At 43.0% G+C, this 18,113-nt stretch overlaps 1 protein-coding gene across 1 annotated transcript in view; it reads right to left on the bottom strand.

Annotated features, from left to right (window-relative positions):
• The window catches only part of LOC310943662 (cyclin-dependent kinase 19-like), a gene marked incomplete at both ends in the record, with an annotated part of 127,511 nt that extends 109,513 nt beyond the window's left edge, over positions 1-17,998 (bottom strand). Inside the window, 1 exon segment of the mRNA XM_083909298.1 lies at positions 17,871-17,998. Within this exon segment, the coding sequence (XP_083765424.1) occupies positions 17,871-17,998 (128 nt within the window).
• Positions 17,999-18,113: the final 115 nt, after the last annotated feature.

Below are 18,113 nucleotides of genomic sequence, written 5' to 3'. Positions count from 1 at the left end.
GCTCTGGTCTGATTTTAGACAGCCTAACCTTTGACCAGTGAAGTCGGTGTATTATCTTAAATTGTACAACTGTATGTCGTTGACGTACAGATGATGTGTGGATCCTCCAGATAACTTTCTGCCACACTACATCTGGAATCTGTTCGTTTAAATCCTCCTCCCATTTGTGTTTAAGACCATCTAGAGTTGACAACTGAAACACATTGAGAAGGCCATATAGCTAACCTATAACCTGCTTTAAGTCTTTCCCTAGCTCAAAAATAGAATCCAACAAAGATACTAAGGGGCAGAGGAGAAAGCAGTTTGAATGTGAGGCTATAAAACTCTGCAATTGCAAATGTCTAAAGAAGTGGGATCTAGGGATATGAAATATATCAGCCAGTTGTTCAAAAGACGCAAGATTTTTATCTACATAAAGATCCTGCAATGAATGTACCCCACTACTGAGCCACACACCAAAGGCTCCATCCGACATTGAAGGAGGAAACATATGATTTTTTGTTATCGGAGCAAAAAGGTAGAGGCTGTTAAGAGCAAATGATCTCCTGAACTGAGTCCAGATTTTAACTGAATATGCCACAACATGGTTAGAGGTGTAATAAGAGATGGGTTTTACTAGTGGGAGTTCAGTGCACAATAAAACTGACAAGGAAGAGGGTCCACAGGAAGTATGCTCCAAGGTTAGCCATTTAGGAGTATTTGAGTTGTCAACATCTGACATCCAAAACAACAGTGCTCTAATATTGGCTGCCCAATAATAAAACAAACAATTGGGAAGTGCCATGCCACCCTGGAGACGCGGTCTATGCAATATGCATTTCCGTATGCGTGGGTTTTTTTTGTTCCAGATAAAGGTTGATATGAGTTTATCTACGGAGTTGAAGAAGAACTTAGTCAGAAATATGGGAAGGTTCTGAAACAGATAAAGGAACTTTGGCAATACGTTCATTTTGATGGTATTGATCCTTCCACTCAGGGAGAGAGACAGCAAATCCCAACGTTTAATATCCTGTTTCAGATTATCTAACAGGGGCAGAAAATTAGCCTTAAATAGATCTTTAAAGTTATGTGTAACCCAGATTCCCAGGTATTTGAACTTTTTTGCATTTGTTTTAAAAGGGGTTGAATTAAAAGAAATGTCCTCTGCAGATGTGTTGACTGGCACTAATTCACTTTTTTGAAGATTTATTTTATAACCTGATATTTTGCCAAAAGCTTTCAATGTGCCCAGCAGAGTAGGGAGGCTTGACGAAGGGTCTGAAATATATAACAACAAATCATCTGCGTAAAGCGATACCTTACACTCTAATCCCCCTCTGATAATTCCCTTGATGTTAATATCCTGTCGGATAGCTAATGCCAACGGTTCAATTGTAATGGCAAATAAGAGCGGGGACATTGGGCAGCCTTGCCTGGTGCCTCTTTGCAGTTTAAAATAGGGAGAGAAATTAATGTTGGTACGTACTGCCGCCATCGGAGAGAAGTAGAGAGCTTTAATCCAGGACACAAATTTTGGACCAAAGCCAAATTTCCCAAGAGTGTAAAAAAGGTAGTCCCACTCCACTCGGTCGAAAGCTTTCTCAGCGTCCAAAGATAATAAAATCTCTGGAGTGCCGGATGGAGAGGGACTATACAGGATGTAAAGAAGGCATCTAATATTAAAAAATGAATATCTGAATGTCTTTCATGAAACCTGTCTGATCAGGTGAAATAATTGAAGGGAGAGCCATCTCAAGACGTTGAGCCAAGAGCTTCAAAAGAAGCTGATTCATACTCTGGTGATTCAGAGGTATAGACAGGGGCAGCCGGTGTATAGGGACGATTTGGGCGATGCCCTCCCAACTAGGAGGAGAAAGAGAATTTTTTTAAATTCCAAAGATCCTTAGTACTAATATTCCTTTCAGTCGTCTCTGCCAGCAAAGGTAGTTATTATCAGTGTTCTAGATATATTATCTTTCATTGTCCAATCAGAATCGTCGGATTCAAGTCACGTTTTGAGCGAGCGAAGCGAAGCTCACTGTTTTAAAAATACACGGACTGTGCTCGTTTAATCGGTCCCAGCAAGAACTGATAAGTACACGTAGTTTGACCAGTGCCACGGAGCTCAGTTCACACTTTCATACGTGTTAGCTGTTTATGGCTCGTAGCAGCGGACAGCAGTCATTTGAAGCTACGTTCGTTAGCTTGCTTGCTAACATTGTTGATGTTTGTATCGCTCAGGGTTTAACTGCAGGTTAAACTTCAGCTAGACAATCAGACTGTTTTGTGTAAGAAGTATTCTAAGATGCCTTTATCAACACATGTAAAGATCCAATTCTGCACTTTCTTTTACACTTAATGAATAATTTAACTGCACTATCTTGTCATATGTTTGTTGTATGTATCTGGTAAAAGTTGTGAAAGCTCTTGATCCTTGGTCAGTTAATAAATACTTGACTTAATATGCTGCCCCTGTCTTTATGTGGTTGCTGGACAAATCTTGTCTCCTGTTTAGCTGTTTTACATCATACATTAGATTCATGTAAATAATATTTGTTTATCAAGTTGCCATCTAGTGGACACAAGGAGGACTGTTAATCACCTAACAACAAATTGATACTGTCTTGCTTTATGCACCTATTGAATGGGTCACCTTAATCATTATCAGAAAAAATTGCCCCCCCTGAAATTTTCTTCAGGTGCCGCCACTGGGTATAGAGGCCGGAATAGTAGCGAAAGAAGCAAGAATTAATCTCCAAATGATCTGTATGTCTTAGATAATTTTTATCGCTTATCTCAGATATGTACTGATTAGCAGTCTTCCGACGTAATTTGTGTGCTAGAATTTTCCCCGCCTTTTCTCCGTGCTCATACGAGCTATGTCTGCACTTTAAAATTAGATTTTCTGCTTGGCGCGTCGAGAGGAGGTCAAACTCTGTTTTAAGTAATAGGCGTTTGTAACGAAGGGAACTTCATTACTGGGAATTTTGCACTATTTTGGGTTTGGGTTATTGCATTTTAACATCTCTCATAACAACGTTTACATTGAACATAAAAATAGCACTCTGACACTTTAATATTAATTGGCACTTTATTGCAGCTTTGCACAGAAACATTTGCACATTGCATATTTGCACATTGTCTATGAAACATTTTAATAATTGGTATTGAATGTTTGAATTAAGTGTAGAAATTTCCTTGGATAATTGTTTGTCCGGGAGCAGGTGCTGTGGTGGCCACACAGCTCCTCCTGGAAAGGAAGGAGAATTGAGACAATGACACTGTGAATATTGAGGATTGAATATATGACTAAAGTTAATCATTTCTGTGGCGAAATTGTGTTAAGAGGGCTATAGTAAACAGGTGTTAAAGTTGGACAAGACACTCACCTTTTCTTCTGTGTTGCAGCATGGTGTTCGGGCAAAAGAGTCCCAAAGGAAACGAGAACTTATTTATGGTTCCGGGACGGACCAAGTGGGAAAATAGGAGAGGGGAACTGGTGGACAATGGTTAGGTTTTTAGGGGGTTCTTAACGGTGATACAGACTTTATTTTTAATAAAATAAATGTTAAAAAGCATTATTAAAAATTGGTAAAAACATGTTAAAAATATGAAGTTAAAAAATGAAATTGTTTGTTGATTGTTTGTTGTTAATTATGTGGAGAGTTCACCTGCAAATGGTAGGGCCAGAGCTCACAATCAGGGACACAGTATAAAAGGCGCCATTTTCCATCTGTCTGTGTTACTGGTCAGGGCGAAGCTCGTTGCCTGTGAACTATGTTACTGAGTTTTTGGGAATAAAATGTCAATTGATGCCTCTTACCTTTGCCGTTCATTATTTGTCGCTGTAACATCCAGCCGCATTTAATGGTCATTCTAACAGCGTTGTTTGAGTATATCATCTGAGGGCGAGTGACTATATACCATATCATCTGTCAGCTGCTTAAGACGCTTGGTGTTGGCTTTCTTCCGCATTGCACAATAAGAAATAATCTGCCCCCTTAAGTATGCTGGTGTGGGCTTGCTTATAGCTCCCCAGCTCAGCCGCCATGTGTTGGAGTTCTCCCCGCAGAGCGAAAGGGTCGCGTCCCTCCGCCTTCGGGTGGGGGGTAGGTCTCTCACTGTTGTTTCCGCTTACGGGCCGAACGGCAGTGCGGAGTACCCGGCCTTTTTGGAGTCCCTGGAAGGCGTACTGGAAAGTGCTCCAACCGGGGACTCCGTAGTTCTGTTGGGAGACTTCAATGCTCACGTGGGTAATGACAGTGTGACCTGGAGGGGCGTGATTGGGAGGAATGGCCTCCCCGATCTGAACCCGAGTGGTGTTTTGTTATTGGACTTCTGTGCTAGTCATGGTTTGTCCATAACGAACACCATGTTCAAGCATAAGGGTGTCCATCAGTGCACGTGGCACGAGGACACCCTAGGCCGGAGGTCAATGATCGACTTTGTGGTCGTGTCATCTGGCCTCCGACCGCATGTCTTGGACACTCGGGTGAAGAGAGGGGCTGAGCTGTCAACCGATCACCACCTGGTGGTGAGTTGGATCCGCTGGCGGGGGAGGAAGCTGGACAGACTTGGCAGACCCAAGCGTGTTGTGAGGGTCTGCTGGGAACGCCTGGCGGAATCACCTGTCAGGGAGGTCTTCAACTCCCACCTCCGGGAGAGCTTTGACCAGATCCCGAGGGAAGCTGGAGATATTGAGTCAGAGTGGACCATGTTCTCCACTTCCATTGTGTACGTGGCTGTTCGAAGCTGCGGCCGTAAGGTCTCCGGTGCCTGTCGTGGCGGCAATCCCCGAACCCGGCGGTGGTAAGGGATGCTGTCAAGCTGAAGAAGGAGTCCTATCGAGCCCGGCTGGTTCGAGGGACTCCTGAGGCAGCTGACAGGTACCGACAGACCAAGCGGACAGCGGCCCGAGCAGTCGCAGAAGCAAAAACTCGGGTCGGGGAAAAGTTCGGGGAGGCCATGGAGGAGGACTACCGGTAGGCCTCGAAGAGATTCTGGCAAACTGTCCGGCGCCTCAGGAGGGGGAAGCAGTACTCCGCCAACACTGTTTACAGTGGAGATGGGGAGCTGTTGACCTCGACTGGGGACATCGTTGGGCGGTGGAAGGAATACTTCGAGGATCTCCTCAATCCCACTGACACGCCTTCCCTAGAGGAAGCAGAGGCTGGGGACTCGGGTCGACTCATTCATTACCCAAGCCGAAGTCACTGAGGTAGTTAGGAAGCTGCCCAGTGGCAAGGCACCGGGAGTGGATGAGATCCGACCTGAGTACCTTAAGTCTCTGGATGCTGTAGGGCTGTCCTGGTTGACACGTCTCTGCGTGGCGGTTGGGGACAGTGCCTCTGGAATGGCAGACCGGGGTGGTGGTCCCTCTTTTTAAAAAGGGGGATCGGAGGGTGTGTTCCAACTATCGGGGGATCACACTCCTCAGCCTCCCGGGGAAAGTCTATTCCAGGGTACTGGAGAGGAGAGTTCGGCCGATAGTCGAACCTCGGATTCAAGAGGAACAATGCGGTTTTCGTCCTGGCTGTGGAACACTGGACCAGCTCTATACCCTCGCAGGGTGCTCGAGGGTTCATGGGAGTTTTCTCAACCAGTCCACATGTGTTTTGTGGACTTGGAGAAGGCTTTCGACCGTGTCCGTTGTGGCATTCTGTGGGGGGTGCTCCAGGAGTATGGGGTCGGGGGCCCTTTGTTAAGGGCCGTGCGGTCCCTGTACGACCGGAGCAGGAGCTTGATTCGCATTGCCGGCAGTAAGTCAGACTTGTTCCCAGTGCATGCCGGACTCCGGCAGGGCTGCCCTTTGTCACCGGTTCTGTTCATTATTTTTATGGACAGAATTTCTAGGCGCAGCCGTGGGCCGGAAGGGGTTCGGTTCGGGAGCGACTAGATTCCATCTCTGCTCTTTGCAGATGATGTGGTCTTGATGGCTCCTACGAACCAGCAACTCCAGAATGCACTGGGGCGGTTTGCAGCCGAGTGTGAAGCGGCTGGGATGAGAATCAGCACCTCTAAGTCCGAGGCCATGGTTCTCGACCGGAAAAAGGTGGCTTGCTCCCTCCGGGTCAGTGGAGAGATCCTGCCTCAGGTGGAGGAGTTTAAGTATCTTGGGGTCTTGTTAACGAGTGAGGGAAGGATGGAGCGTGAGATTGACAGGCGGATCGGTGCAGCGGCCGTAATGCGGTCGTTGTATCGGTCCGTTGTGGTGAAGAAGGAGCTGAGCCGAAAGGCAAAGCTCTCGATTTACCGGTCAATCTACGTTCCTACCCTCACCTATGGTCATGAACTTTGGGTTATGACCGAAAGAACAAGATGCCGGATACAAGCGGCTGAAATGAGTTTTCTCCGCAGGGTGGCGGAGCGCTCCCTTAGAGATAGGGTGAGGAGGTGGCTCGGGCATCTGTATCGGATGCCCCCTGGACGCCTCCCTCGGGAGGTGTTCCGGGCATGTCCAACCGGGAGGAGACCCAGAGGAAGACCCAGGACACGCTGGAGTGACTACGTCGCCCGGCTGGCCTGGGAATGCCTTGGGGTCCCCCCGGAAGAGCTGGAGGAAGTGTCCTGCGAGAGGGGGGTCTGGGAGTCCCTTCTCAGACTGCTGCCCCCCGCGACCCGGCCCCGGATAAGCGGTAGAAAATGGATGGATGGATGGATACTATTGGAAGGAGTTTCTTATCAATAATCAAAAATAATCTATCCGTGAGAACGTTTTATGTACAGGGGAGAAAAATTAATAGCCCCTAGACTTAGGATTGAGGAAACGCCAGACATCGGCTACACCAGAAGCCTGGAGAAAGAGCTTGATTGTTCGAGCTGACTTTGATTCAAATGAAGTTTTAGAGGAGCTACAGTCCAACTTTGGGGAAAGTAAACAATTTGTATCCCCACCTAGAATTAAGTGATGTGAATCCATGTCAGGGATGCGAGAGAAGGTATTAATAAAAAAGGCATGATCATCCCAATTAGGGGCATAGATATTAGCTAAAATAACTGGGAATCCGTACAGTCTGCCCATTACTATAACATATCGCCCTGCAGGGTCCGATACTGTGCCAGTCGGTACAAATGGATACTAATACTAATCAGGATTGCTTCTCCCCTTGCTTTAGAGCCAAAATTGGAGTGATATGATTGTCCTATCCAACCACCTCTCAATCTATGTATATCAGTAGTGCGGAGATGAGTCTTCTGGAGGAATGCAATGTCAGCTTTAAGATTACTAAGATGTGTTAATACCTTCCTGCGTTTTACAGGATGGTTCAAAGTCTTCACATTCCAACTTACAAAGTTAACCGTGCACCCTGAGATTGTTCCTACATTACTCGTATTAGTGTTCATAAAGGACAATATTCTACAAATACATCTCGGAATGTCAACAAGACAGAGTTTAAAACCCAGAATACAGTCAAAAATACAATAAAATAGCACAGGTCTGGTGAGTTCCCACCCCCTGACGCCTAACTGAACATGGCGGCTGCAATACCATTCGTAAACAGGACCACACATTAAGTGATGGTAATGGGGAACAACTTAGTGTAGTAGGCCGCTTCCTGCCTAACCTCGTATTCAGTAATGGAGCTAAATAGCGCAATGAGTCTATAGTGACTTTTTAACATCCCTGGAGCAATATATCGTGCAATAAAATAATAAAATGAAATAGATAAGATACTTGCGCTTGCCATTGAACCCCTCGCCATTTTACTACGTACAACGATAGAATATGAAGGTATAAAAAGGGGAGGGTCAGAACACAAAGTGGCTTTATACGCAGATGATTTATTGCTGTTTATCTCTGACCCTTTAAAATCAATGCCTGCCATAGTGTCAATCTTGGGACGTTTTGGTACAGTATCTGGGTACAAGCTCAACTATTCAAAGAGTGCATTGTTCCCAATTAATCCAAAAGCCAGACAGAACATACATACTCTCGACTATCTGCCGTTTGCAATCTCAAACCGATTTAAATATCTTGGAATAATCGTTACTGAAAATTTTTAGGACTTATTTAATCATAATTTCTTGAAACTGTATGACCAAACAACGCATAACTTCGATAAGTGGGCAAATCTGCCAATCTCCCTTGAGGGTCGAATTAATATTGTGAGAATGACTATTTTACCAACGTTTTTATTTATTTTTCAGTGCATCCCTATTCTCATTAACAAAACCTTCTTTAACAAATTAGATACAGCCATATCTCAGTTTATCTGGAATAAAAAGCCTCCAAGAATAATGAAGGTGTTTCTCCAAAGATCTAAGCCACTTGGGGGTATGGGGTTGCCTTGCTTTCGCTTTATTACTGGTCTTGTAACATTCGATCCATGTCATTTTGGTTCCACACGCAGGGGGCTGTGGACAAGTGGGCAAGGATGGAAATTCAAAATTGCCTTTTTTCAGCAGTTTTTCAGACAGCAATTATTTTTTCAACTTTGCCAGCACCAAACTTAAAGATGAAAAACCCAATTGTTTCACACTCAATTAAAATATGGTCCCAAATATGGAGACATTTTGGCTGGCAGAATTGTTCAGGGTTATTACCACTAATAAATAACCACTCATTTCCTCCGTCATCTTCCGATCTGTTGTTTCGCAAATGGTATCTACAAGGAATTAGGACAATCAATGACCTTTATATCGATAACATTTTTCCTACATTTCAACAACTGAAAGATAAATTTATTTTAAATCAGAAATTTTATAAAAAAGACATTTCCATCCTTCCCAAACAAGCCCCCGGTTTCTCCAATGGACACACTGTTTTTGCCTGACCCACAAGCAAAAAGGGCTATTTCTAAGATTCATGATGAGTTGATAGATGGTACAACCACACTGGATCATTCATTTAAGAGAGGCCTGGATGGAGGATATGGGTGTGGAGATCACAGAGAGTCAATGGGAAAAAGCCCAAGAATTTGTTCACTCCTCTTCTGTATGTGCCAGACATGGGTTGATACAGTTCAAAATATTACACAGATTACATTTATTGAAACTACAACTGTCGAAGATGTTTCCTACAGTTGATCCCATATGCGATCGATGTGGTTGTGCTTCGGCCTCTTTGGCACATATGTTCTGGAACTGCCCAAGACTCTGTAACTATTGGATCAATATCTTTAAAACACTGTCCGATGTTCTCAAAATTCGACTCGAGCCTGATCCAATTTTGGCTGTGTTTGGGGTGAAAGCGGCCACAACAGTTTTGTCGAATAACCAATATAATATGATACATTACGTGACTGTTGGCACGAAGGTTGATTTTACTGAACTGGAAACAGAAAATGCCACCAACTCATGCAACATTACTGAAAGAAGTGATGAATCTCTTACAGTTGGAAAAGATTAAATTTTCTCTAAGAGAAAAATCTGTCCAGCCATGGCAAAAGCGTTCACAAGTCTACTTTGGGACATTTGGAGTTATTTACAGATTCTGAAAGTGTGATTTCTAAGCTTTCCAACAATGTCAAACACATGTAAATCTAATATTTTTTAATAAGAAGATATGGCAATTTGAATGTAGGCACTCCTCAAACTGCTTTAGGGAGAATTTCAGCCTCAAAGATTTACACCTTCTGAGAGCAAAGAGACAGAATCATCACATTTACATAGCACAACCCCCTCCTGGTCTAAGCTGTCAGTGAAACCACACCCTGCTCTGTATGAGCACAGATACTATTGTTGTGAGCTACACTGCTACACAGAACAATACATATACAATACAATAAAAACTGGACATAATATCCTCTTAAGAGAACACTAGAACACTGATAATAACTACCTTTGCTGGCAGAGACGGCTGAAAGGAATATTAGTACTAAGGATCTTTGGAATTGCTGAGGAAAAAAAAATCTCTTTCTCCTCCTCGCTGGGAGGGCGTCGCCCAAATCGTCCCTATACACCGGCCGTCCATAAATAAATATATATATATATACTGCAATCTGCACTTTGTGTGACTTGCTACTGACTTTCATTTTAATGTTTACACCAGGGTTCCTTGTCAGCACTTTATGTTCAAAATATACTATTGTGTATGTTCAAATATACTATTTGATTGAAGTATTAATAAAAATGTCAGTCATCAATTCATGCATCACCTCATGTCATCAAAACAGAGGTCTGTCTTCCAGGAAAGAACAGTTTATTTCTAATATAACATAGTATTGGCCATACTATATGATGTATTGCTTGTCTATGTTTAATAATACAGAAGACAAAGACCGTAACAAATAATTGCATATCGCATCACAATCACAATATTGGTGCGAGATCGATAGCCGATATCTAGAACCGATATTTATTTGCAATAAAAATGAACATTTTGGTGTCAAAATTTAGAGAAACACACCTGGGATTAAAATGAATACAGTATACTGTTTGTTTACACTGACAAAATGGCCTTAACTTTTTGTAAAATAACATGAACACATAATTAACATAATCACATAATCATTAATGTCTTTGCAGGTATTACACACTGCCCTTCCTGGGGTTGGCTTTGTGAAATACTGCCATACTGTACTTTTCACCCGCTTCTTGGATCCATCCACCTGTAATGAGGATTTAGAGAAAGAGAGACAAAAAGAAAGAATCAAAAGAGAAAATATATATTCATTTATTAGAGCAAAACTGTCTATTAAACTTCCACTACATAATATTCTTATGATAGCCTACATGAATAACATTTAATTAATGATGTCTTATGTTCTCTCAGGTAGTCTACATCTGATTCAGCCTGATTAAGAGCAAACCAATAAAGAGGGTGGCCTGAACCTTGGCTCACTACATTCATTGTATAGATTTAATAGTAATTTATGGAAAATTTGACATAAAACAGCATAATGAGTAAATAAAGACACAACTTTCAATGCTTAACATAGTTTTTCACTTATAGTTCCTTATTTATTATTATATTTATTTATATATTTAGAGAAATTAAGTCATATTCAGAATCTCAGAACATTAAATGTACACTCTTGTGCTTAGAACTGTATGTCATATTACATAAATAAGAATAAGGCACTTGGCAATTGGAAATTAAAACAAAGTCTACTTTACACACGTGAGTTGTAGACGCGACGGTAAATTTATAAAAAAGAGAGCGCTGAGGGAGAGGCGATTGAAAACAAACAAGGACACGTTAACGTGTGCTGTTAAACTTATAGGCTATAATCACCACGGGTGTTTATTGATAAACCGGGAACCACCCCACGGGGTGAGACACGTTAGGAGATGAATTATTCCCACAAAGTAATGATAACCGTAAGGGTCTCCTATTATTATTGTGCGTCTGGCCCCAGCTCTAAAGCAGTCGCGGCAATTATAATGTAGCAGTACACCGTGTTGAAGTAGTTTAATCTCCAGAGCCAAAGCGCAGGTTTTATACTAGAGGATAAGGTTGTGGTATTTTTTAAAACTTCATCCTAGAGGGCTTTGAAACTTTGACTCTCACTGCCTTACCTTTATGCTGCTCACCGGAGCAGTCCTCCGCTTCTCCTCCGTGTCTGTGGCGCTGCATGTAGAGACTTCAGTGTGGATTGATTGGCTGTCACTGACTCACTTGCGCCAAGTAGCCAATCAGTGAGGGTTGTGGGCGGGACATTGACTTCAGGCAGAGACGCCGCATCAGAGCCAACGGAGCGCGTTTTAAAGCATAATTCATTATATCGGTTATCGGTGAAAAAAACGGCCGATGCCGATTATCGCAAAAATGCAGAATATCGGCCGATATTATCGGCCAGGCCGATAATTGGTCGATCCCTAATTTTAAGCTAGCGATCTTTATGCTAACATGTTAGCATAAACGTTAGCAGACTTCATCGTAGCAAAAACAACAAACAGATGGATTATTTAGCGGCCCAAAGAGAGCAGGGCATACACAGTAGTTGTCTGAGATGATGACATGATGGCAGCACCACGAACCTCTTATTAACCTTCTATATTCTTATGGGGTGAGTTTTCCTTAACGTCGTTAATCTACATAACGTTAGTGTTCATTCGAAGTCACATACAGGAATTAAAACATGTTTTGTCTTCTTATAAACCACTGTGCGTTTCAGAACATTTTGTGGCTGCTATTCACTTGCTCTAGGGCCGGCACAAACGTGTCGATGTGCTTGAATCATGTGTGAATGATGACAGCTTTGTGTATGAAGTATTGACTGTGATGCTAATGACTAGCAGCTAGCACATCATCAGCTCATTCAGTAACAGACTGACCCATCCACACTACACCACAGAGCCACTTCAATGTATTTCATTAGTGCCTGCTGCGGCAAGGCATACTAGTGAGAACTTAGGGTTCTTGGTACGGTGAAGGGAAAAGCTAGAGAGTTGGTTGACATGATGCAGAGAAGGAAGGTGGATATACATTTCTGCTTGTATTTCTTCAAAGTCAGTTGTTGTTTTGCTCTTATTTTGGGGCTGGACCAGTGAATCTTGTTCGTAGAGTGATAAAAATGGTACCGTTAGAATCTGTGAATGCCGACGCTCTGGTGCCGCTTTTTAATGTGTGCGCTGAAAGGTTTTTTTCCGCTGGCAGCTTAGTGGGGGAGCTCTCGACAAGAAGTGATTAAAACTGCCCCAAAGTGAGTGAATGAACCAGCGAAGTACATGAAAAAGGGTCACAAATTACGTCCAAAAAGAAGAGGAGAGTTAAAAGGCCAAATACTGAACAAGTCGAAGACGGCGAAATGCAGCTAACAGAAGAAGCTAGCGCTAACGTTAGCCCTCGCGGGGCTAGACGGCCCGCCTCCCCTGCTCCTAGCTATGATGACGGTGGGACAGAGAATGAGGACGAACCGGTAAGCTTGACGTTGATACTGGAAGAACTAAGAAGCGTTGGGAAAGAAGTGGAAGAATTTCGGAAAGACACGAAAACACAATTACAGGACATCAGAGGAGAGCCGGACAAAACCAACGTGAGGCTCAATGAAATGGTGGCCAGGGTTGCTGGACATGAAGATAAGCTCCAAAATACAGAGGATATATTATCCGGGATGATAACGGCACAGGAAAAGCTTCAATTAAAGCTGACAACGTTGGAGGCACATTCCAGGAGGGAGTCGCTCAGAGTGTGTGGGTTCCGGAGGGAGCGGAATCGGGATCATAATCTGTGTCCCATTTTGTGGAGAAACTACTTCGGGAGAATCTTAATATTTCCTCCTCAACAGCATTACAAATACAGAGGGCGCACAGAGCGCTCCCCTCTCCCCCTCCAGACGGGTCACAGCCCAGGTTGATCCTGGTTAAATTCCTGTGCTCTACCGTTAAAGAAGAAGTGCTCAGGCTGGTGTGGCAGAAGAAAGGTTTTACATGAACAACAACAGGATCAACCTTGACCACGACCATCCACCGGAGATTATGCCCATGAGGAAATAGTATGCAGAGGCGCGGAGGGTCCTGAAAGAGAAATGTTTGCGGTTCCGGACCCTGTTTCCAGCCCGCCTGAAGGTGTTTTATGAAGAAGAAGCGAAAACCTATAATATGGTGGAGGAAGCGACAGCGGATCTGGCGTCCCGGGGGCTCCTGGTGAATGTGATTAAACCACCAGCAACACTAAGAGAGAAACTACAGAGATGGTCGTCGTGGCGGGAGGCGGGAGGTCGGCGTTCGCGGCAGACCAGAGGAGCAGCAGGTTTCAAGGAGAGGCTGCAAGTATATAGACGAGAATAGAACTAATATTCTGTTATATAAGTATGATACGGACGACATGGTAAAATATAATTATTGTCGAGTCAAATGGGATGGGGGGTCTCTTTACTGAGGGCGCCATCGCAGTGGAAGGCCCCCTGACTCAGGGAGGGAAAAGGGGCTTGCCTTCGAGGTTTAAGGGAAGCAGTGAAGATGTTTCACTGCTGGAAGTGTGGTCAGGTGCATTCATGTTCCGTTTACGTACTGAATGTTCTGTTTTTGATTTTTTTTTTTCTTTTTCTTATTTTATATGTTGTCCTTCTAAAGGGGGTTGCCTGATTCTGTCAGGGATTTGTCGTGCGGCCAGCTATCAAAACTAAATGCAAGCTGAGCCAGTGAAAATGATTTCTTTCAATGTAAATGGGATCCTGAATGTGATTAAGATGAGCAACATCATGTCAAAATTAAAGAAAGAAAAAGCCCAGATTGCCCTGCTCCAGGAAACACACATGAGCCAAAAGGATCATCTAAGGTTGAAAAGAAAGAGTTTTAAATATGTATTTTCCTCATCTGTGAAATCTAAACATAAGAGGGGAGTGGCTACTCTTATCTCTGATACACTTAACTACGAGCATATCTCGATTGACAACAGTTGAACGCGAACCGTGGGAGGAACATGGCTGGTGGAGGAAGACGAAACTACAGAAGAAGTTGTATGTAGACTGCAACAGGACGTGTCAGAATGGTTAGTTCACGGTCACGGACTAAATACTGCGATCGCTGGCCGCTGTTTGCGTAACTCACTGCTTATAAAACTCTAGATTTGTTTGAGTAACGAGCATGCTACTCCCGTGTTCTCCACACCAGCGGGAATGTAATAGCACCCTTTTTTATTCTCAGCTCCTCCGTAATAACGTTACATCATTGTTATGTTCGACATCTAACTTACTATCCACAGCCATACTGTCGCCACTTATCATCCATTGTCATGCAGCGTCGTCCCAACCCCCGCTCCGTATACCCGATAGTAATGTCCGTTTACCCGTTGTTACTGCGTTTCACCGTAATGCATAGAGTGACCACGATTTTGGCTTCTCGCGATCATAAAAACATTAGAATCGAAGAAAAACGATTAGTGCGCCGCACGGCGCGGTGTGTATGTAAATTCCTATGCTAGAAAAACACCTTGAATGCACCCGTGTTACTGCAGCTGCAAGTGACGTGTGTGGATCAATAATGGGGAGAGAATGTGGAAACATGACAGAACGGTAGCCTTTGGTAGTGCAAGTAGATTGGTTATTTATTTTTATTGTAACAGTACACGTATATAAATTAAATTTTGCAACTTTGTTCCATCCCTTCTTCTCCATTTCTAAAGGTAGTTTGACTATTGTTAAAATGTTACATTTACATTTCTGAACAAAATCAAATTCACTCTCAGCACACTTTATTGACAATAAAACAGTAAACTAAACTAAACATTTATATACACACACTCTGTTCAGCCATTACAGTTTTCTGGGACAAAAACTTGGTGTGCCACTGCCCAGCTGTTTGGTGCTATGGAGAGAGTTCCCTGATGCTGAAGACATCTATGTGGGGTTCAGACCGGCCCTTGACTGAACCTCGTCACATAGCTCTCCATCACCTCCTTTTTGTCCGGCTTCTCAAACTGTGCAGAGCGATCTTCAGGGATGGACATTCTCATAACTGCATCTGTGTATGGACCAGGCTCCAGAAACACCTTCTCCAACAACAGGTCCACTATTTCATCCACGTTGTCTGCATAAGCAGAAAGTGCAATATTGTATTTAATTTGTTGTGTTTATTTATTTTTACTAGTGTAATTCATATATTTGTTTTGTTTACACACATTTTCTAAGGGACGTTTACATTTCTAGTGTGACATTCAATAAAAAGTTAAAAAGAAAACTTACTGAACGTTGGCTGTATTTTCATTGAAGTGCATGCCTGCCAGGTAAAGTGTTGGGAGACAAAAGAATAAAATACTAAATCAGAATTAGAACACATTGTACATATTCCCAAAATATTCATACAATGGGGATTTATTTTCAAATGTTGGACTTCTTTTATCACCTCTTTGTATTTAACAGGTAAACATTAGTCGGTTTCTTTTAAATTAATGATTTAAATTACATTATTTAGCTGCATAACTGGCTTACTTTGGTGTGGCTGTATCTCCATACGTAATAAGAAAAAAGATTAATTTGATAGATATTGAAATCACGATTAATAGACAAGGCATTGTAAAGAGTGTCGTTAATAGAGGACTGTGTTGTGGTGTCGCTGGTCGTGTTTCCGATAGAGCGAGAAACTTTGCAAACAATTTACTTTTGCTCGACGTCCATCACATTGAAGCCTAAATGTTTGCAGTTAACTGATATTTTCCTACCTTTGTTACCTTTCTGCCGTGCTTTCAAACGCGTGCTGTTCATATCATTGATCCACACGTCACTCGCTAACTGCAGATGCACGTAACTGGTGCGTTCAAGGTGTTTTTCTAGCATAGGAATTTACATACAATCAACAACAAAGGGCTTCTGAAGCTAACCACATTTAGCCTTAGCTGCCGTCACATGAACAATGACAAAGTAAACATACCTTATTAGAAGTTATTACTGTTTGTTAGGCCGGAGGCCACGTCTCTGCTCGTGCTAGCATACAAACATGATACTTGATAAGCATACGAACCTAAAGCCAATTTCCCCGAGCACAAAAACACACCACAGTACATTTCACGAGTCAGCCTACTGCACTGACACGGTGAAGACTTTCATTGCTCGCGTTAGGGGAACAATGACAAACTAAGCATGTGTTTTCTAAAGAATACTTACAGTTAGTTCCACTGCAGTCTCCCCACGGACAGTTGGTCCTGCTCCCGTTTCACGTTCAGTCTTCTGCCCTATCCAGAATTGTACTGACCGAGGTTCACAAAACAGTCTGATGCAAAGTGGTGCAAACACACAAACACACGTTTGCTGACTTTATCCGGCACATTTTTTTCATACATAAAATATATGTATACACACAAATCCTCTGAGGCTGGAAGTTTGTGTAAAACACTGTGCTCCGCTGTGCAGCCGCTCTTCCTCCCGCGCCTGTACTCTCGTATTTCACAGGGACAATGAGTAGCTACGGTGGAGCTCTGAAGTACTCTGCCTGGTGGGGGGGGCAACATTCACGGTGAAATGTGTGATGTGTCGTAACTGCGCGGGAGGTTTAAACATCGCGTGTTTTATCGCCTATACTTACACTAAGTGGAACCACTAAAACATGACTGAGTCTTGTTTTTTCACATTTTGGGGACTGGTATGGCCCACTGAGTCCCAAATATAAGTACTGAAATTATTAAAAAGTTGATTTTGCACAATATGGGCCCTTTAATACTTGATGAAGCTCTGACTAGATATCTGATCCCTGTGATACTTACTGTATATGTGTTTCTGTGTTATTAATAATAATAACTGAATTCTGTATAAGGTCATAATACAATAGGTTACAAAAATGTGAGTTTAGAACTAGTGACCTGTGACTTGGTGGAAAGAAAGAGAGCAGGTTTTTAATTTATGCACTAACCCAAATTCTTGCAAAAAGTTGTGTCCAAGCTGCCAAGTCATTGGTCATTAAACTACACACATTTGAACATATACTACAATATTTTTTTGCAGAATCAAAGCAACACACTGCCATGTTGCATGTTATGTTGCAAGGGACACGTGATAACATCAGTCCACCTCCCTGCTGTTGTCACACCGTAACCATACACGTTCATTTTGCTGTAGTGTACAGAACAGCGTAATAAGAAAACTATCGTAGTGTAAAGTAACTTTGCTCGTGCAGTATTTATAAAATGGTCGAACAGCGTACGACAAACAGGCGCGGAAATGTAACTGTGGAGTAAAATGACATGCGGTGTCTTCCAGTGCGTTTAAACAAACGTATAGAGCAGAGTGTGTTCAGTGGATCCACGGAGAAGAGGCTTGGTCGTGTGGGTCACAAACAGCAGCAGCAGCGCTGCTGTAGCTGTGTTGTTTTAGGGGGTGGGGAAGAGGAAGGGGAGTAGGAAGGAGGGTGGGTGTCTTTAGTGAGTGAGTGAGTGAGGAAAACACAGACGAACGTTTCTGACAGCGTCAAATGTAACGCCACGACCCACACACAGCCGAGTACAGTGTAGAGAAAAGGCGTGCTGCAGTCATTTCTAACGTGAGCATAAACATTAAGGTCCACGGTTATCTTACCCGTCTTTCCGCTTAGCTTTATAAACGTGCCCGTAGGTGCCTCGACCCACTTTGCAACCTACATATTCGAACAGATCTTCCACTCTCTCTCTCTCGGTCGCCAGGTTTGTTTTGAAGTCGTAATCCATTCTAACCCATAAATACGTCTTAATTGACACACAAATAAAATGTGAATTATTACATGCATTAATTAAATAATCGGGTCGTTGTATTCCCCCATCATTTCCTTGTTTGGGATTTTGG

Source organism: Microchirus variegatus (genome assembly GCF_963457635.1).
Source record: "Microchirus variegatus genome assembly, chromosome: 23".
NCBI classification, from domain to species: domain Eukaryota; kingdom Metazoa; phylum Chordata; class Actinopteri; order Pleuronectiformes; family Soleidae; genus Microchirus; species Microchirus variegatus.
The sequence above is the reverse complement of the archived record's forward strand: the minus strand, read 5'-3'. Positions and strand labels throughout refer to the sequence as shown.